This window comes from Nyctereutes procyonoides, unplaced genomic scaffold (assembly GCF_905146905.1).
Source record: "Nyctereutes procyonoides isolate TBG_1078 unplaced genomic scaffold, NYPRO_anot_genome, whole genome shotgun sequence".
NCBI classification, from domain to species: Eukaryota; Metazoa; Chordata; class Mammalia; order Carnivora; family Canidae; genus Nyctereutes; species Nyctereutes procyonoides.
In genome coordinates this window covers 49,925,755-49,947,420 of record NW_026575043.1, presented here as the reverse complement: position 1 = coordinate 49,947,420, position 21,666 = coordinate 49,925,755, and the positions used below count along the sequence as shown (strand labels likewise).

The following is a 21,666-nucleotide window of genomic DNA, read 5'->3' as shown; positions in this document are numbered from 1 at the left end:
AGAGATGGCCATGGTAATATCACTCATAGGACAGTGATGCCCAGAGACAGATGGCTGCTGGAGGCAGCCACCCGGCGTCATGCCAAGGTAAATTCCAAGCACCCTTAGGGCCATGGGGAAGTACGTGTGTATGCTAGGGGTGGTGAACTGAAAGACATTTTCCCACAGCCCCCTAATTAATCATAAAGTCAGAGGTAAATGCTGCCAGGGAAAAGGACCTCATAAACATCATAACAACAGCTACCATGTATTAAGCACTTACCGTGTACCAGGCCCTATGCAGCTGACTCGACAGGCAGGAGCCGATCTAATCCTCACAACCACCGATAGAATGCATCTACGGTTAGCCCCATTTTACAGATGAAGAAACTGAGGCTTAGAAAGGCTCTGCACTTGCTCGAGGTCAGGCACACAGCTCAAAAAGAAACAGAGCTTGGCACTGGTAACCGGCATCACCCTCCGGGGCCATGAAATCCTGCCTCACCCTGCTGCTATGACACATTTGATACGTCATCATCCCTTTTCCTTGTCTGGGCTCCCAGGCCACCCTCTGACTGCCACACGGGCCCACCCCCACAGAGTATTTCTGGTCTGACAGTGATTTCTCTCGACAAATTAATAAATTGGCCTTCTGGTGTTGATATGTGTCATGAGTCTATTTTAGTTTGCTTGATTCAGGACCTGTGCCCCCGGGCACAGACACAAGCCAGACTCTAGCTAGAAGTTCTCCTAATTGATGTCCACATTGGTCACTTCTGGTTCTCCTGGTCCCTGCAGTGGATGCACAATGCACATGTGTGGACTGTAAACAGTTCACCATTCTGCCCAGGCCTACCATCCAGTGGGGCTAAAGCAGAGCATCTGAGCCCAACAGTCTTGATACTGGACACCATGGTGGAGGTACAGTGTACAATTTTCCAAGGAAGAGGAATAACAGATTTCATGAAATTCATGGTGGAGGGTCCATAGCTTCCCTAAAAAAAAGTTCAGAGACCCTTATGCATAGGTAAAGAAGAGAATCCCACATTTAGAGAAAGGCCCCCAGCTGAATATTTGAGGGATCTTGGATCAAATCACATGTGGTGGTAAAGCTTATCCATTCTGGAGTTAGGAAGAGCCAGCTTCCAAGCTTACCTCAATGACTCAACAGCTGTGTGACTTTGTCAAGTTATTCAATGTTCCCGAGCCTCTGTTTCCTCATCTATACAATGAGAATAACTCGTCCGCACAATGGCTTGTTGCAAGAACCAAATGAGGTCATGCGTGGGGGTTATGAGCATGTACAGGTGCTCAGTGAACATCGCTTCTCATTTATCAGAGCAGCAGCATGATCACCCCATGGCTGTACTGGGGACCCAGGGTTCCTCTCTTTCTGCTCTAGCAGCCCCTCCTCCTCCTCCTGAATTCCCAGTCCATAAAAGTCGATATCTGAGCTAGAGGACGGGTTGGGCTTTTTTTTTTTCAGGGGCTCCCCTCTGACCACATCTGTGCCTGTTCAGCAAAATGGGCCTCTGGGCAGAAAAGATTAAACATCTTCTGAAACCTCAGCCCTGGATCACCAGAAAGTTCCATTTCCGTTCCGAGTAATAACCACTTTGTCTCCAGCAGAAATTCGCGGGAGCAGAATGTAAAACACCTCAGGCCATGCTCAACTCAGTTTGAACCCAAATACATCTTTGAAATGAAAGGTTATATGTGTTGACCTGAGTGGGGCAAAAAAAAAATTACAAAATTTAATCATAGATGCCTTATCCACAGCAGCCCGAGAAAAATCCTGTGACCCGGCAGCCGAGAAGCAGAGAGAAAAAGCTGATGTTTCCTTTCATGCCCTGCATGCTTGCTTCCCCTCTGTCATCCCTCCACACCTGCAGGCAAAAAGAGTAGGAACGTAGGACCAATGACAACAGCCAGTCAGCCTCCTGAGTACTAATTACGCCCCTTCCCTTCGAAACCATCCCTAGGGGCGTGAGCGGCGCAGGTGGGAGGTGATTGAGCCACGTTCAAAGTGTTTCAGGAGCGTTTATCCGCAGAGAACATGGAGTGTGCACCTGGCAGACAAGAAGGTACAACAACCCCAGGCGGGCGGGTGGGTGACTTACTTGCAGAGAAGTTGGCCTCAGTGTGGACGGGAGGGGTGGAGGGCAGGAAAGGTGCGTGTCCCACAAAGAAGGAGCGGAGGGAGCGCTCGGACAGGAGTGGGGAGCGCTGCTGAGAAGGAATGTTCTCACAGCTGCCCACGCTGCTGTGAATCTTGAGGTTCAAGGGTTTGCTTTTCTTCTTGGCTCTGAAAGAGACAGAAGAAGAGAGGACAACATATCCATAAGTGTACACAGGCAGACCCAGTCTCTCTAACATGGCACCAATGGGGCACCTGGGTGGCTCAGGGGTTGAGCATCCGCCTTCAGCTCAGGGCATGATCCTGGGATCCCAGGATGGAGTCCCACATCAGGTTCCCCATAGGGAGCCTGTTTCTCCCTCTGCCTGTGTCTCTGCCTCTCTCTCTGTGTCTCTCATGAATAAATAAAGAAAATCTTAAAAAAAAAAAAAAAAAAAAAACCATGGCACCAATGTCCACTCCCCAAACTGACCTGGTCTGTTGGGGCTGCTCCATCTCCCCTTCAGTTTGGTTCTGTGCTGTTTCTCACCTACAACCCTTTGCTGGCACTGTCCCCACAGCCCAGAATAGCCTCCCCATCCCTGGATGCTTAATCTCCATCAGTCTTCTCTGACTCCACTCTGGTGTCCTCTCCTCCAGGAAGCTTTCCCTGATAGTCCCTTCCCTCCTTGCCCGGACTTCAATTCTATGATATTCTGTGTGTATCCCTGTGGCTATACTTTCTTATTTTCCCCAACCTGTTCTTTTAGTTTTTGTCTCCCAAGTGAACTGTGGGTCTTCAAGGGCAATGATTCCCCGTATTGTTCATTTCTCTGTCCTCAACCATTAGCACAGAACCTGGCACACAGTAGGTGGTCATTAAAAGCCTATTAAATGATCAATCTGGATTATGACTGGAATTTAATCATGCTGCATTCTAATTCCTTGAGGGCAGGAACTCTGTGGTTTTCCTTCCTGGATCTTTCAGCCTCTGGCTTGGCACCAGCTGAATGGAATGAACCTCTGGAGCTGGTTTGGAAATGTTTCTTCCCTTCCCAAGGAGATTGGGTGATCAGTTTAACAGAGTGTGATTTAGAACAGCATCCCAAACTAACCATTCTACCCTCCCACCTCCCTCCCCCATCCCCCATCCCCCCCCACTGAAGCCCCATTCAGGTCTAGCTCGGAGTTGGGTGCCATCTTGTGGCCAAAGTGAACCATCCTTGCATGTGTTCTCCTAGATGGAGAGCCCAGGAAGGTGCCTTAACGAAAGACTGGAGGCCTCCCACACAGGCAGCCTAAAAGTCACCCTCTCCAGGAGGCCCGCTGCTCATCAGCTATAAGGAATCCAAGTGCACCTGCAGAGTCGCTTCCTCACCGAGCTTGGGCTGGCAGCCTTGCTTATTATATCCCTAGGGGTCTGCAACAAGGCCCAGGGAGGTACTTCCCGTTATAGCAGGGCACAGTGGCTGGCTCTCCCTGCCCATGGGTGGAGAAGAGAGAGAAACAAGGGAGTGTTATTTCATTCCACAAGAATCTCCAATGGTGGAGATTCAAAGAGGCATCTACACCGAGGTAGTATAATTTTGAAGTTGGACTCGCAAACTTTGCGGTCAGGGAAACCAGCTCTCGGGTCCTGGTTGTGACCTCACGAAAGTGATCTCATCTCTTCGTGCCTCAGTTTTCTCACCTGGACAATGAGGAAAATAATAGTATCTACCTATAAGATGGATGTTGTGACAATTCGATGAGATATGAAATAACGTACTTGGCACAGAGCCCGGCACAGAGTGAGGGTTCAGGTTACCTGTTATTAATAACACTATGACCAGGTTAGACTGGGTGTCTCTTTGGTATGGAATTAACCTGGAAAAAGCCAAAAGTTAAAGCTGAGCCATGTTTTTCATCTGAAACATCCAGCAGCTCTCAACCCACCACTACCCCTGGCAGATGAATAGGATGCAGTCATACCCTCTGGCAATAGATATCATCATTATTTCCAAAACACTGACAGGAGCCTTGAGGCACTGGGCCACCAAATGACAAGGCCAGATCCCTTGTATAAGGATAACCAAGCCCAACACAGCATAAGTTTAACAGTAGTTCAGTAACTACTACAAAGTCAATTTGCTTTACTAACTCAGGACCGCAGATGGAGAAGAGAAGGGGAATATATAAATAAATGTTAGTTGGACAGATGGATGGATAAAAAGCTGGCTGGCTGGCTGGCTGGGTGAATAGATGGAAAGAAGGAAAGAAAGAAGAAAGGGAAAAATGAAGGTAGGAAGGGTAGAAGGATGAATGGACAGATGAGTGGATGGATGAGGAAAAGGACAAAGGATAGATAGATGAATGGAAAAGAGATGGATAGAAGGATGGATAGAAGGATGGATGGGTGAATAGATGGATGGATGGATGCAGGGGTAGATGGATGAAAAAGCTGAAGGACAGGATGATGGATGGATGGATGGATGGATGGAGAAGTAGATGTAATGAAGGAAAGGAGGATGGAAGGAGGGAAAGACAAATAGGAGGAAACGAGGGCAGGAGAAAGAGAAAGTGGAGAATGAATGGCTATTTGATGAGGATAGATGGAAGGGAATCATATCACTTCCTGCCCACCAAGGAAGTCTCCATGGACAGATGTGGGATTCACCTTTACCATCTGCCCTCATCACCCAGCACGCTCAGAGGAGAAAACAAACAAAAATGACTGTCCAATGACTGTGACTGTGTAAGATTCGGTGCATATTTTGCAGTATGATCTGCAGGTGTAATTAAAAAGAACATCTCCCCATGATCGCAGGATATTAGAAATCTATTACATAAATGTCTTCCCTGGAATCAGGGCCAGTTCTGGGGAAAGCAGCAAAACGAGGTGGCACAAAGCATCGGTGAGGGCAGCTCCATCCTTTGGGGCCATACGAGCCAAGGGTGGACAGTGCTGCTGTCTGCGGGCCAGTCCGAGCTCCCTGACAGCAGGCGGTGCTGACAGCAGCCCCAGAGCCGGGCTCAGCTGAGGCCGCACATCTATGGAGGGAAGACACCCAGCTTCGTAGTCTGTGCTTAGGGAAAATGCACTTGTTTTACCAGGTAGAGCAAAGGATTATTCATTCCAGTGTTGGAATCTAGCAAAGTTCTTCTGACCTTCCTGAAGCTTAATTTGCACAGAATATATCTGAACTAAAAGGATCCTGAGAATCCTTACTTCTTCAATTGTTTCCTTACTCTCCATCTCCAGCCTTAAAGCTCTGGTCCGAGCCACCTTCCTCCCTCACCTCACTTCAGCGGCTGCTGCTGCTGTGTGTGATCAGACCCCCAATTCAGCTTTTAAATTTTTTTCTTTATTTTTGATTTTCTTTACTTTTTATTTATAGGAGGTAAAATTCACATTATATTAACCACTTTAAAGTGAACAATTCAGTGGCATTAAGTACATTCACAATATTGTGCAAACACTATCCCTATCCAGTTCCAAAATATTTCATCACCCCAAAACAAAATCCTGTACCTACTAAGCAATTCCTTTCCATGTTCTTCCTTCCAGACCCTGGCAACTATCAACCTGTTTTCTATCTCTATGGATTTGTCTATTCTGGATATTTCATTTAAACGGAATTAGACAATATGTGAACTTCTGCGTCTGGCTTCTTTGGCTGAATCTAATGTCTTTGTGGTTCATCCATGTGGTAACAATGTAGCAAAACTTCACTCCTTTTTATGGCTGAATAATCCCATCCCATCCCACTTTTGATTCTTCATAATCCATTCTCCACCCAGGCACCAAAGTGAAGTTTTAAAAAGTATACGCTGTATCATGTCACTCTCCTGCTTTAAAACTTCCAAAGGTCTTCTTATAAAAGCTTCAAGGGACCCTCAAGGATCTCTCTCTCTGGAGGACTTCTTGTATTATCATTGCCTTGTCATGCTCAGACTCTATCTTTCTGATACCAAATTCTTAGCTACCTCGGGATCTTTGCACAGGCTGTTCCCTCTGCCAGGAACACCATTCCCCATCCTGTTAGTGAAGAACTACCTTAGGCATCACTTATTTAGAGACACAGTCCTCAACCCTCAGAACTAGTCAGATCTCCAGATTACATATGCTCCTAGCACTATCTGCTTTTCCTTCACAGAATGCATCCCAGTTGGAATTCTGCTTTTACTTATGTGGTTGCTGTATGAATGTCTATCCCCCCCCCCCCGCCCACCCCGTGGCTTGTGACCAACACACACGGGATGAGCCTGTATCCCAGCAGCTAACACAAAGCAGGCAACCCACAGTTACAGAGCCAAGAACAGAAGCTAGGTGTATAGACTCCCACCCAAGCCCATGTGCCCCAGCTCAAGCAAAGACAACCTGGAATCTTCTGTCTTGGGAACGTTTTAAAGGAATGTAGCCCAGTTTTGACTTGCAAGTCAAGAGACCTGGTTTGGCAACATCTTCTCAGCTAATTCCAGCTATGGACTCCTTGAGGGCAGAGACACACCTGATTTCTTCTGCCAGCCCCTGGCCACCCCTGGCCTAGGTCTGGCAGACACAGCTCTGCACTCCAAAGGCTCTTGATCAAAGCCCATTTGTCACCTGCCCTTGAGAACTTCGGTTGCAAAGATCACTGAGGGGGTTCCCAAACTGATGATTAGTCTCTGTATCACTTCCTATTCCAAAACTTTGCTGGGCATTGAGTCAAGCAGAGCTGCTGACTCACATGGCCTCTTTACCCTCAGCTTCCTCGTGTGTGGGGTTGTGTCCCCTTGAACTCAAATGCCTTCACCCGGCCATAAACTTCAGCATCTCATTAACGGTGTCTGGAGCATCTGGCCCAGCCAATTGGGAGGAAATGGCAGAGCTGGGGGCAGACAAGCTCCTCGCAAGCATGGCTGGAGGACAGGCACAGCACACATTCTCACAATCGCTCAGTGGAGCAAAGCACTCATCCATCAACCATTTTCCCAAACAGGAAAAAATGCCCACTGGCCTTACACAGGAGAGACAGCTCACTCCCTCTTAAATGGGGCCATTTAAATCCTTTGCATTTGACCTGATCTAATTACCCAAACTGAGGCCTCCAGGCAAGACCCTTGGCAAGAAGATAGTGACCAGAATCCACCCCTCCCCCCAATCCTGGTGAGATTATACACTAGTACAACCATTTTGAAAAGCTATCTGATTATATCTACTAAAGTGAACATACCCTCTGACCCCAAAATTTCACCCCTCAGTATGTACCCAGCCAAAATGAGTGTGCCCATGTCCATGAAACAACTCATGCAAGAATGTTCCTGGCAACGTTACTCATATGGCCAAACACTGAGAATAGTCTCAATGTCTGTCAATAATAGGATAAATAAAACATAGTGTGCTCATATGATTGATTACTGCATGGCAACAAAAAAAGAGAAAACTCCTGCTAGACTATAAACATGGCTTAATCTCAATGATAATGCGTTGGGTAAGAGAAATCAGCAACAAAAGAGCTTGTACTGTATGACTCCATCAGGATTCTGTTTACATGAAGTTCAAAAACAGGCAAAATTATAATCTATGCTAGAAAGGGCAGAAGGGTGATTTTCTTTGAGTAGGTTATTGACCAGAATGAGACTCAAGAAGCCTTCTGGGGGCTGGACATATCTTCAGTCTTGAGTGGGTGGTGAGTACATGGGTATCGCAATATATACAAATTTATCAAACTGTACCTAAAAACTGTGCACTTTACTTTTGAATGAAAGTTATGCTTTACAAAAAGTTTCTTAAAACAATACTAAAATAGGGGTGCCTGGGTGGCTCAATTAGTTAAGCGTCTACCTTCAGCTCAGGTCATGATCCCAGGGTCCTGGGAGTGAGCCTCATATTGGGCTCCCTGCTCATGGAGAGTCTGTTTCTCTCTTGCCCTCCCCCTCCCCACTTGTGCTGTCTCTCTCTCATTCTCTCTCTCTCTCTCTCTCTCTCAAATAAATAAACAAAATCTTCAAGGAAACAATACTAAAACATATACACACACTATATATATAGGCAAAGGACTAGAATAGACATTCTCCAAAGAAGATATACAACTGGCTAAGCCTACATGAAAAGATGCTCCACATCATTAGTCATTAGGAAAATGCAAATCAAAACCACAGTGAGATACCACTTCACACCCACTAGGATGGCCATGATCAAGAAGTCAAAAAAGGAACAAGTGTTGACAAGGATGTGGAGAAACCAGAACCTTGTCCATTGCTGGTGGGATTGTAAAGTGGTGTGCCCATTGTAGAAAAATCAGCATAAGACCCATAAATTCCACTCCTAGATATATACCCAGAAGAACTGAAACCAGGTGTTCAAACAAAAACTTTACACGATGTTGATAGCAGCATTATGCACAAGAGTCAAAAGGTGAAAACAACCCAAATGCCCATCAACACATGAATGGATAAACAAATTATGGTCTATCCATACAATAGAATATGATTCAGAATTATGAAGTACTGATTCATGCTATGATGTGGATGAACCTCAAAAATATTAGCTAAGTGGAAAACACACACACACACAAAACCACACATGATGATTCCGTTTAGGTAAAATATATCCAAAATAGGCAAAAGCACAGAGGCAGGAAACAGATTAGTGGTTGTTCAGGTCTAGGGGCAAGAGGGGGAATAAGAAGTGACTGTTTAATGGGCTTGCGGTTCCCATCTAGGGTGATGAGAAAGTTCTAGAACTGGATAGTGGTGAGTTGCACAAGGCTATGAATGTACTTAATGCCACTAACTCATACACTTTAAAATGGTTAAAATGGTCAATGTTATGCTATAGGTATTTTACTACAATTAGGAAAATATATAATAGTAACACAGGAACTAGATCTCTCCTTCTTACTAGCTGGGTGACCTTCATGAAGTCATTTAACCTCTCTGAACCTCAATGTCCTGTAAAAATGCATAATAATTCCTCTACTTCACAAGATTCTATGAAGATCCAATGAAATAATGTGCTTTGAGTACCTGAGAGAGTGTCTAGCACCTGCTAGGTGATAGTCTTTCGTGCACTGGTCCCTTGTTTAGATACTTTGTTTCCTCTAGATAGACTGAAGTTCTTTATGGGCAAAGATGATGTAAAAGTCAGGCTCAAAATCAAAGGAAAATGGACAAGTATCCATGAAGAGGACCAAAGAATTCCCCTTCACCCTGGACCTCTTGCCTCAGGGGAAATACACAAAAGTCCACAGACCACATCGACTGGGGAAGAAGGATTCCCATCACTGGGATGAGGTGATGACCAGGCCAGGCGGCCGTGAAGCCTTCCTGGAAGAAGAAAAATTACAACAGGATTTTCAAAGTTATCCAGAGAAAAGGCTTGGCAAGGAATGTTTGCTCAAACCACCCCTCCCCTGTGTCTCCCTAGGACAAGAAAAATGCAACAAAATAAAAATGGAATTCCAAAAATTAATCCAATAAATATCACCAGAACACTAAGGTGCTTGGACTCTAGTAGTGTAGGAGGTAGATGAGAGCCATGCCCTGCCTGGGCTGGTATCCTGGAACAGAAATAGAAAACTGAACAGAACAGAAACAGAAAAACGCATAAAATAGTAATAAAATACTGAGTAATAATAGGAGCTTCATGGAGAATTAAAATCAGGTAATGCAGTAATGAGTGGGTAGTAAGGCCTTCGTGGACAAATGGTATTTAGGCTGAGAACTGGTTGTCAAAAGAAGTCAGATTTGCAAAGATCTGGAAGGAGAGGGGACCAGGCAGTGAGGCAAAGTCAATGCTAGGGAGTCCAAGACCAGGGCAAGTCAACTCATAGTGAGCGAGGGAGGAGGAGAGAGGGAAGGCAGGATCAGGGAAGATGAGACTGGATTAGTGCGATCAAATGGTGCTTGCTGGGTGGATGCTTGCCCCTGGAGGAAGGTGGGGTTTTGAGAGCCATGGGTACCTGCCGCAGGTTTTAAGAAGGAAGGTGACAAAACCTAATTCTGTTCTCGAAAGACCACTCTGCCAATGTGTAGAGTTGACCATGATGCAGCCAAGAATGGGATTCTGTAGAGGAGGCTGTGGCAGTCACCCAGACAAAAGGTGATGGCAGTGGTGTGGACCAAGTTCTAGGCATCAGAAGGGAAGGGAAAGGAAGCATCTGAAACACAGCTCTTCTAGGACTTGTTGGCCAACAGTGTAGTGGGGTCAGAGGAAGAGTCATCTGACATCCTAAATCATTGCGTTACGTAGGAGCCCAGTCTTAGCTGGATACGGTCCCATGTATAGAAACATTTTCTGGAAGGATACACAGAGGCAATTGGCAGGCTGGTGAGGGGGCTTGGGATCTAGGGAGTAAGTACTTTTTTTAGGCTTTGAACTTAGTAACCATTGGAACTTAGTACCAGGAGTATTCTTTGATGATAATAATAACACATAATTGTAAAATGACAGAAGTATTTTTGGCTTGAATTTTTCTTTATTTTATTAAAACAAAACAAACAAAAAAACTCTACTTCTAGAAAACAAAGGTACAGATATGAAATAATGTGGTCAATCTTTATTTAATATTTCAATGATGTTTCATTATTTTTTTCAATAAGTTTTAAATTGAAGATCAAATTTGAGATGGATTTTGTTTCCCAAATGGCTTCTGTCACTTGGTAACTGGTATCTCAGATTTAGTTGACAGATATACAAATGTGGTTGTTTATAGATTCCTAGGAATTGAACATATACATACGTTTCATTTTATATATATATATGTATTATATATAAACTTACATATTTATAGCATATAGCATATAGTGCATATAATATAGTATATTACAGTATAGTATTATATATGTAAATTTATATATAACATATTCAAGCATAATATATAATATACTATATATTTATGTGTACAAATTTATTTATATATTATATAATAGTATAATATACAATATAGCATATTATATATTTATGTATATACATTTATATATGTATTATAGTGTGTGGTTAAATATATGTTATATACAAATATATATACTTGAAAAACATGCAAAATATCCTAAGAATAGATACACAGTTATCTTTTTTAAGATTAAATTTTGCTCAGTAACATATTAGCTCTCAATATCAAACAGACTTTCTAGTAAGACTTGATCAGGAGAAGCAAATTGTTTTACATATATATCTAAACCAAAAAAAAAAAAAAATATATATATATATATATATATATATATTCCTCTCTTGTCTGCTAAGACCACTTCAGATCCTCCCAGGGTGAATGAGAGAGGAAGAAGGAAAGAGAGAGGACAGGAAAAGTGGGCTAGCGCAAAGGTCGGTGAATTTTTTTTCTGTAAAAGGCGTCTGCAAGCCATATGTCCTCTGTCTCAGCTACCCAGCTCTGTGGTGTGGCACAAGATCAGCCTGGGACAACATGTGCATGAATGTATGTGGTAAGTTCTAATAAAACTATCTACAGAACTAGACAGTGGCTGAATTTGTTCCTTGGGCTGTAGCCTGCCTGCCCCTGTTCTAGTAGGGTCTGGACTTACCTAAAAGTAGGAAAAGTGAAGCAACCCACCTAAACCATGCTGCATCCCCATCACCTGGCTCACCCCAAGAGCTGCAGCTCCTGCCACCTGGGTCTTTCCTCATCCTCCCCATAGACTTGGCCTTCTCATAGCACCTATTCATTTCTTCAAGCTCTGGCCCCCTTCTAGAGTACATCCCTGCAATTCTGATGATCTGATGAGTGCGGGCTCCTCCCACTCATGTAGGGATCATATGTGACCTGTTCTCAGCACAGCCTCCAGCACAGGACCTGGGGCATAGTGAGAGTTCAATGAACTAAATGAACACATGGAAGTCTGTGTGCTTCTACTGCACCAGCACACGATTGCTGACGGGCTCCTGGTTCAGGTGGGTTGAGGAGGAGAAGGTGGTCCTCCAATGCATCCACTTTGCCTCTAAGCTGTATGGGGAGGGGCCAGGCCAGCACCCCACCCTATACATTTACTTCTAATAGGAGGCATGTGCATCTGGTGGCTGTGGTGGGGCGGGGCGGGGGGGGGTATATTAAGAGTATATTAAGATAATATACTCTTAATCTGCAGGAGAGGTAAGCACCTATATTAGCCCACCTGGGATTGTGAATTCCAGAACTCACAGGGCTGCTGGTGTCGGCATTATGATCTGCCTGGGTGAAAAAAAAAAAAAAAAAGATCTGCCTGGCTGAGATGCCAGGAGTAATTGATGAGCTTGGGACAGCTATCTCATTTGAGATAGAACAATTACAACCCCTATTTTGCAGTTACGGTAACTGGGGTTCTCAACAGTTAATGTACACAGGTCACAACTCAATAAAGGCCTGGGGTGTGAATACATATTTAACTGACTTCAAAGCCTGTTCTTAATGGCGCCATCCATTCCACTGAAAGAGCTGATTGCATATATTCCCATTTTATTAGGGGTGCCTGTGCACGCTTGGGGCTGTGTAGATTGTTGATTTCAGGGTTCGCTGCGAAGAGCCAATCTTGCTCTTGCAAACCGGGCATCTTGCCACAAAGCTGGTCTCGCCCAGTTCTTGACCTGCACATGGATAACGCTGCCTCTGCCCATTCTGGATTATTCTGGAATAATCCGGAAGCCCATGGCCCCCCTCCCAAGTGAATACCACTGTACAGCCCAGCCCAGCCCAGCCTCCCCCGACCCTATGTGAGTTCACCCAGACAGCCAACCTCACTTCTGCCTTCCAGGCCCGCTGATTTTCCTGCATCCCTGTGATTAGCGACTAATCTTATTTTTTTGTTCCCCAACCCATAAATCAGTTACAGACCAAATATTTACACAGGCCATCATTTCCGACTGAACCAGGGCTCTGACAGCCCTCATTATTAAAAAGGATGACTGATTTTGGGCAGAGATTTCACAGGCATGTGGCTGGATGTTTTCTTTTAGGCTTCCTTCCCCCTCCCCTTGCCTGAAGAAAAGACAATTTCCAAGATAAATTGGCATAGAGGTCTGCTCTTGCTGTCTCCCTGGGGCCAGTGGGACATGGGCAGCCTCCATCAGCCCAATAAGTGATGACCAGAACTGGCTTCTTCCCGCTTTTCTTGGCCTTCCCATGGGCAGGGAGTCATTTGACTCATAAACCTCCCCTAAAATCAGAACCTCTAAAGGAGACTGAGAGGAGAGGGGCCAGGAAGGGTGAATCAGCAACACGGTTGCCCTCCGCCCATGACACCCACCCTACTGGGTAACCCCGAGGGAGGCCATGTGTTGGGTTGATAAGATGACTGGGTAGAGAAAGCAGGAGGCTGAGTTCCTGACCTGGCTCTGTCATTATTAGCAAGTCACTGTGGGCTTTGAGGCTGGTTTCCTCTCCCATCTAAAGCAGGGATTTGTTGAGTGGTCTCTGTCCCTTTCTGCTCAAAGTGTCTTGGCTCTAATTGTGACAGCTGCCATTCATTGAGCCCTTACTATGTGCCTGGCCATGTGTTAAGCATTTTCATAAGTATTAGCTCATTTTATTTTTTAAGATGGCAAAATCATCTGTGAGTGAAGAAACAGAAAGGCTAAGCAGCTTACCCAAAGTCACACAGCCTATAAAAAAGCAGAGAGCCAGGTGCACCTGGGTGGCTCAGTGGTTGAGTGTCTGCCTTTGGCTCAGGCTGTGATCCCAGGGTCCTGGGATCCGGTTCTGCATCAGGCTCCCCACAGGGAGCCTGCATCTCCCTCTGCCTATGTCTGCCTCTCTCTGTGTGTCTCTCATGAATAAATAAATAAAATTCTTTAAAAAAATAGATATTTTAAAAAGCAGAGAGCCAGGACTTGAACTTGGTCCTGTCTGACCCCAATGCTCACAGTCCTAAGACATATTCCAGCCTCCTTAGGGCCTGGATTTCCTTGGCACACTGTGGCAAGGAAGCACGCTGCCATTCAGATTCTCAACACCCCGGGCACCTCCAGATAAAATCATCCAGGGTCAGCATCCTCAGCAAAGGCAGAAATTGACAAATGTCAGATCAAAAGTTAAGCCAGCAAAGGGTCTTCTCTCGTGAGCTGGGGTTGGCTCAAAATATTTATTCAGGGAAACAGAGTATTTTGCCACCTATGGAATACTTCAAAGAAGCTTCCTTTACCCTAAGGAGAATTAACTGAGAGAGAATCTTTGTGGACATGCCTTAAGAGGCAAATCTGTCAACCTGGTGGTTCTATGAAATCCACACTGAAAAACTTCCATCACAGCCTGTGAGACAGACAGTAGCAGCTACCAGCTGTTGATGGGAAGGATTCACAATACTGGGGGCTGGCTGGTGCCCCAGGCCGGCCGCTCAACCCAGTGTGATCTCGGCATCCTTACTTGTAAAACAAGGCCGAGAGCAGGCCATCCTTAAAAGCTCATCCATCCTCCCTGTGATGATTCTGCGGTAAGGCTCCCTTTCCTCCAGACTAACAGCGTGACCTTGGGCAGCTATGAGGCTTCTAGTCTTCTTATTTATACAGTGGGATAACCTCTCCAGACCCTCCATCTGCCCCTTGCTTCAGAGGGGGGCAAATGAGTCAGCATGAGCTAAATGGAGAACACAGCAAAATCTCAGCCGGTGTGATCCCAGCAGTGTGGGATTTCCAATAAATCATTTTTGACTATCCTACGGTGACTCCAAGAAGTAAGTCTGAACCTCTTTTTCCAGATAAGTTTGAAGAATTATTGCCTGAAAACACTGGGTTTTTTTCTTTTCAAACCAAGGCCTCTGACCTGCTTTCAACTTTTGCATCCAACAGTGACTTGTTAGGATATAAAATTTGTTTATTTGGAGATGAAATAATATAGAGGATGGATGGGCCTTTGGGGAATTGCAACTTGATGTTCCATGGCGAGGACTTACTCTGACCACAAAGGCTTGTCATGTATTTAGCCTATGACCTGTAATGCTTCTTTGCAGTGGGTTGTTTGTGACCATCTAGCATTCAGCCCCAATCCCAATTTGAGAGAATTCTCTTTCCTTTGAGCACAATCTCATTGGGGGTACTGACCAGGAGAACAGATGCCACCCTCCCCATGTCACCAGATGCCAAGTCAGACCAGTCAGAATCTCTCTGGAAAACATGAATCATGACTGGCATGACAATGATGGGAAAAAATCTTTGAATCTCAGTTAACCTACTGGTGGCTCCCCCCAAAACCTATCAAGTCCTTCCCACTACTGAGAGCCCTCCCGGAATGCTCTGGATCCTGTTCCTTTCTGGGCTTTCCTGTCTATCCTAAGAGTTACCCTAGAACTAGAATCTTCCATATAAGTTCATCCTTTAATTACACCAACCAGAGATGGCTTCTGTTGTTTGCAGCCAAAGACCCCTAATGCATTCTTGAAACCACTAAAGCTGAATTTCTCTTTAAAAAAAAGTCTACAGCTCAATTTTTCTCTAAGTCAGGTAAGTATCCTTGACTCCAGAGTTTCTCAAGTCTTTTCATGTTAGGTAGGGCCCTGATCTCTGCATTTTAACAAGCTCTGTAGGAACCCCTCCCCACTCCTGAGAACCATTGCTCACTTGGGAAGTCTACATCAATGACACCTGCCTTCATTGTTACCAGTGGGTCTGGCAAAGGCTGATGCTCTGGAATAAAATACCATTCCCATCGCTAGCATCTCCTCGGGCTCTCCACAGACCAGATGACAAGGCTGAGAGTTGAGGTCATGCCAGAAGAAAAGAGGTAATGTAGCAGCAAAGGACATTCTCTGGGACACTCACAGGGACATAAACCCTGTCCTGTACATTGGAAACCCAAGCTCCACCCCGCTCTGCATCAGAAAAGCCCATAGTAGTTATGATCATCCCAGGCTCCCCAGAGACAGCCCCACATAGCAGATCCTCACTGGAGTATGTAGAGAGAGCAAGACCAGAGACATCTTAACATGAGACGGATTTAATAAAACATGATGAATCTATAGTTCAGATTACTATGCAGTCATTAAGAAGAATGAGGAGGCTCTATGGCTGGGGTCAGCAAACTTCTGTAAAGAGCCAGATAGTTCATATTGTGGACTTTGTCTCGTCCATAAAGTCTCCATCACAACTACTCAGTTTTGCCATTGAAACACAAAGCCATCCTAGGCAATACATCAACACATGGGCATGGCTATGTCCCAATAAAACTTTATTTGCAGAAACAAGGGACAGGCCAGATTTGGCTCAAAGGCCATAGTTTACCAACTCTGCTCTCCACAAGCAGATATATCAAACTTCAAGACACGTTGACTTTTGAAGAAAGCAACACATATAGTATGATCTCATTTGTACAAATACAAATAAATATACATAAACGTGATAAATACATTTGCAAAATTGTTTTAATGTATTTCCTATATAGTCATATGATGTATTGAAGGTGACATAAAATTGGGCCATTAACATCAAGGGGTTTTAAAAAGAACCCAGGAGTCCATTTAGGAGGTGGCATGCTCACCAAGTAGAACCATGAACTTCTGAACCAGCCCAAATGGCAAATAGTCCGAGGACTCAGCTGGAGCACTTGCAACCTGCTACAGTAAGAGACTTTGCTTAGTGAAAGCCTTAGCAACCAATTATGTTCAGCCAAAATTAGTCTTCTGCCACCAACACCAATCAAAATTCTTGGTAAACAACGAACACAAGTGTTTTTTTCTGCCTTTAAAAGCCCTTGACTTGTGCTCCCTAGTGGGATACAAATTCGGTTGCTACCTGAACCGTGGCTCCCTGAATTGCAATTCTAAGACTCCAAATAAGTGCTTTTGTTTTATTTCAGTTCTGCCTCCTTTTTTGTTTGACAAAGGCCACAAAAAAAGAACTGGAAGGGTTTCTACTGGGAAAAACAGTGGGAAGAGGGGGGCCGGGGAACTTTCACATTGGACTGGGTGTGTGAATTTTTACCAAAAAAATGCCTACCATGAGTATAATTGTGTATAGCTTTCAAAGAAGGAAAAAGAAGCAGCTAGAGAAGATGGAAAAAAAGAATGAATGGAGGAGAGGAGGAAAGAGGGAGGGAAGGAAGGTAAGAAGGAAAGTTGTGTTCCAATAAAACTTTATTTACAAAAACAGACAGGGGGCCACAGTTGGCCCATGGGCCATAGTTTTTGACATCTGGTCTAGACTATCAACTCCAAGAAGGCAGAGTCATGGCACTTTTGTTCATTTCCCTCTATTGACCTGGAAAATGAACAATTCAACTATTATCTTAAGTCCCTGACACAAGCATGTTTAAAGGGAATTTGGCCGTGTGTTACTTATTTAAACATCTTGAACTAATTGCTGCCAGCACACAGGTTAATTAAATGGCAGTGATCTCAAAAAAAAAAAAAATTCAGTTCTCATACTCACATTATCACATCAAAGGGGTCTCGTTCTGTGGCACTTTGCTGGCTTAGAAAAAGAAAAACAGGGCAATGGATTCTGCTCAGCATCTAGAGATCTGCTTTCCAGATCCCACCAGGCTCAAAAGCTGGTCTGTGGTCATGCAGGTTCCCAGATCTGCAGGCAGATGTTTCTATCTCCAAGGTAACGGCATCTCTAAATGCCACACAGTGTTTTCCAACCACAGGCAAACAGATTCTGATTTGGAGGAAAATCTGCAAACCTTCTCTGGAAAACAGGGCTTCAGGGAGGACCTGAGATGGTTTGGCAATGCTGCAGGGGTGACTTTCAAAAGAATCAGGGCTGTATTTTCGAGGGGACAGGAGGGAAGAAGCTGTGCAAGTGGCTTTTTAAAGTAGAAAAAGAAAATTGCTGCACTTTTAGACACTTTGTTCCATGGAGGCCCTGGAATCAAGGGCAATTGGTGTCTCCACTGGTGGATCAGGGAGGCAATGTCAAATGCCATCTTGGAGTCACTGGAAAATGACACAACCTGAAGGCTTCCCAACATAAAGAAAGACTCTAGCCATGGCCATGGAGTCATTGGTCTTCACCTTGAGCCACAGGGCTCAGGGAAGCTGGAGAGGAGGCTCCCCTCTTCCTCCTGAATATGCAAAGTCGCCTGCTCTTCTGGGGCTGCTGCCTTCCCTGTGACTCTGGCATAAAGATGAATTATGCATCAGAGAGGTTTCGATGGCTGACAGAGACAGACGGCTGCCCACCCAAGGCCATGCTGGGTGCAAAGACAGCCAGCACATCAAGGTGTTGCAGAATCCCTATGCTGTATGGCTGTCTCTTGCACTCTCTAGTGCTCACCCCAGATCTCTGGTGGACTCAAAAGCATCTAGGAAGGGAGTACATGTCATGGCCAGGCCAGGAGCCACAAGTGAAATCGAGAAGCAGGAGTAAATATCAATCTACTAAGAAATTTTGCCACCCCGTGGGAGAAAGGATGAGGGTCTCCTCATGCTGGATGCCAGGATGAACATGTCCCCCTTGTGACCTCCGATCTTCAGAGCCCAATGTGGGAGGCAGAGCACCATGTCCCCATTGTACAGATGGGGGAATGAGGCACGGAGAGTGGACACTGCTTGCCCCAGGGCCCACAGAGGTGGCCTTCCACCCAGTGTCTATCCTCACTCCTCTCTGCAGATGCCCCTGGAACAACCAGGCCACTGGGGCTCAAGGGAAGGAGGGATGATGGATGTGAGTCAAAGGAGAGTATGGAACAAACAACCAACCAGTGGAAAACAAAAACGTACAAAAGACATGAATAGACATTTCCACAAAGAAGACAGGCAAACAGTGGCCAACAAGCTCACAAAAAGATGTTCCACATCATTAATGCAAATGAAAGCCACAATGGGATGTCCCTTCACATCCACTATAAGGTGGCTATAATTTTTTAAAAGATGGTAAAGAACAGGGGCACCTGGGTGGCTCAGTGGTCGATCGTCTGCCTTTGGCTCAGGGCATGATCCCGGGGTCCTGGGATTGAGTCCTGCATTAGGCTCCCTGCAGGGAGCCTGCTTCTCCCTTTGCCTGTGTCTCTGCCTCTGTGTGTCTCGTGAATAGATAAATAAAATCTTTTTTAAAAAAATGGTAAAGAGGGCAGCCTGGGTGGCTTAGCAGTTCAGCCCTGCCTTCAGTCCAGTGCGGGATCCTGGAGACCAGGATCGAGTCCCACATCGGGCTCCCTGCATGGAGCCTGCTTCTCCCTCTGCCTGTGTCTCTCTGCCTCTCTCTCTCTCTCTCTCATGAATAAATAAAATCTTTTTTAAAAAATTTTAAATGGTAAAGAATAAGGGTTTGTGAGGATGTGGAGAAAGGTGAGAGGGGGTGTACGAGTTGACTCTGCTGATTAAGCCAACAAGCACAGAGGGCTCGATGGTGCCCCTGACACACAAAAAGACCTTTCCCCTAGGAGAGAGCCATGTGCACGAGGGTCGTGTGGCTTCTGCCGAATCGCATTCAGGCCCAAGTAATCCTAGGAGCAGAGACAACATTTATTATTTCTCAGCCTGCACTCAGGGGCTCTTTCGGTTTGGCTTTGCCAACAGAGGCCAGCCACATCAGACAGCCCTGCAAACACCCACTGGTCCCGGGCAGGCAGGAAATAACTTCACACAGGCCACCTGCTGCTTGTGTGACCGACTGCAAGGGAAAGTGTGAGTTGAGTGAATGGGATATGTAGTGCAGGGGGACAGGAAGCAGTAGGAAAGGAAAGGGGAAACCAAGCAGATCACCAGATGCAGGAGGCAGATGCCACTCTGCCACTTACAAAGCTGCGTGCTTGGGTGAGTCATTCCAAGTACACCAAGCCTCCACTTCCTCGTCTCTACAATGGGGTTAGAAATAGCGCCTATCTCCAAGGCTGAGGATTAAATGAGGTGATGTGTGTAAAGAGCATGAGCCCAGCACTTAATTAATGCTTCCTAAGTGTTTCATGTTATTCCTGTTGGTGAAACATCACCAGTCCCTGGAGCCCCATATCCTACTGCAAATAGCACTATAATCCCTATAAAATAACATTTACTCAGGGCTTCCTATTTGCCAGGCACCATCCTGAAAAAAATTTAATGTGTACTCTTGATTGATTCTCCCAACCACTCCCGGGAGGTAAGTACTATCTCTGTTGAATCCATTTTACAGATAAGGAAACTGAGGCACTATCTAGTCTTCTATTCACTCTCTGAACAAATATTTACTGAACAATAGAGCAGAATACACGTACAGGGACATGGAGTAACATATCAAGGCACTTGCCTTCAAGCTGCTAACAATCTATTTGAGGAGCCAAGACAGATCCACTCCCCCCACCAAGAAGTTACACAAAACAAATAAATAATGACAAAGAGGAACACACAGTGTTATATAAATGCCCAGTGCCTGCTGGGTTTGGTTAATCAAAGAAGAATACAGGAGATACTATAGACTAAGAATCAATATGAAATGAACCACCTGTGGGCAGCGAATTACTCCCAATCCATGCTCTATGAAAGCCCAGAGAATGGAGCTGACTTTCTAGAACACTCTTGAATTGAAGGAAGAAGCTCAATGTTCAAAAACTAGACTTCCTCCCCCAATCCCATCTCTGCTCTGGTCACTGAAGATGAATGGACACTTCTATGGACCCCAGTTCCTCAAGGACTGGGTTTTGAAAAGCAACAATCACAACAGACAATATGTGGCTCTGTGGATCCCCCCACACCTAACACCAGGGCGGATAAATTTAACATTGATAAATCCTGGGCGGATAAATACCCTCCACCCACAGTGATATTCCCAGAGTGCTTATCTCTGTGAAACCCCAGGCTAGATGCTTTATAGGTACAAGCTCATGGAATCCTCCCTATTCCAGGAAAGAGGTCCTACTACTATCCCCATTGACAAGTGACACCTGAGGCTTAGAGGGGAGCATCATGTGTTCAAGTCATCTACCCCATGAGTAATACACTCAGGCTGCAATGAAACTATTTCTGACTCCTATGCCTTTGGGCCAAACCACTCCACTCTTCCTTCTCAAATAAATTACTATTCCCAATTCCACATGCCTTAAGCTACACTGGCTGAAGGGTCATCACTTGGCCCTTGAACTTTGTCTGCAGGGAGGGACCTAAACCTGCACGGAGGATAGGCAGAAACCAGAGCCCTCGTGCATTGCTAGTGGAAGTATAAAATACTGCAGCTGTTTTGCAAAAAAAAACACTTATAGCAATCTCTCAAAAAAATTAAACACAGAATTACCATACGATCCAGCAATTCCCCTTCTGGGTATATACCCCAAAGAACTGAAAGCAAGATCTCAAAGAGATACTTATATACACCAGTGATCACAGCAGCATTATTCACAACAGTGAAAGGGTAGAAGCAACCTAAGTATCCACCCACGAATGGGTGGATAACACAACATGTGGTCTATCCATAGTGTGGAATATTATTCAGCCTTCAAAAGGAAGGGAATACTGGTTCCTGAGATAACGTGGATGAACCTTAAAGCTATTATGTCAAGTTAAATCAGAAAGTCACAAAAGGATAAATCTTGTGGGAGGTCACTTCAATGAGGTACTTAGAGTAAATCCAAATTGTAGGGACAGAAAGTAGAATGGTGGGTGCAGGGGGGTTGGAGGGAGAGACAGTGGGGAGTTAGTGTTCATGGCTGTAGAGTTTCAATTTGAGAAGATGAAACAGTTCTGGAGACAGTAAGGTAGTGAGGGCTTCAGAATAA

The 21,666-nt window shown here is 45.1% G+C and overlaps 1 protein-coding gene across 1 annotated transcript in view; it reads right to left on the bottom strand.

Annotated features, from left to right (window-relative positions):
• KSR2 (kinase suppressor of ras 2) overlaps nt 1–21,666 on the bottom strand; it is a 399,224-nt gene that overhangs the window by 162,463 nt on the left and 215,095 nt on the right. The window contains exon 5 of the mRNA XM_055323016.1: nt 2,100–2,284. Within this exon, the coding sequence (XP_055178991.1) occupies nt 2,100–2,284 (185 nt within the window). The remainder of the gene's footprint in view (nt 1–2,099; nt 2,285–21,666) is intronic.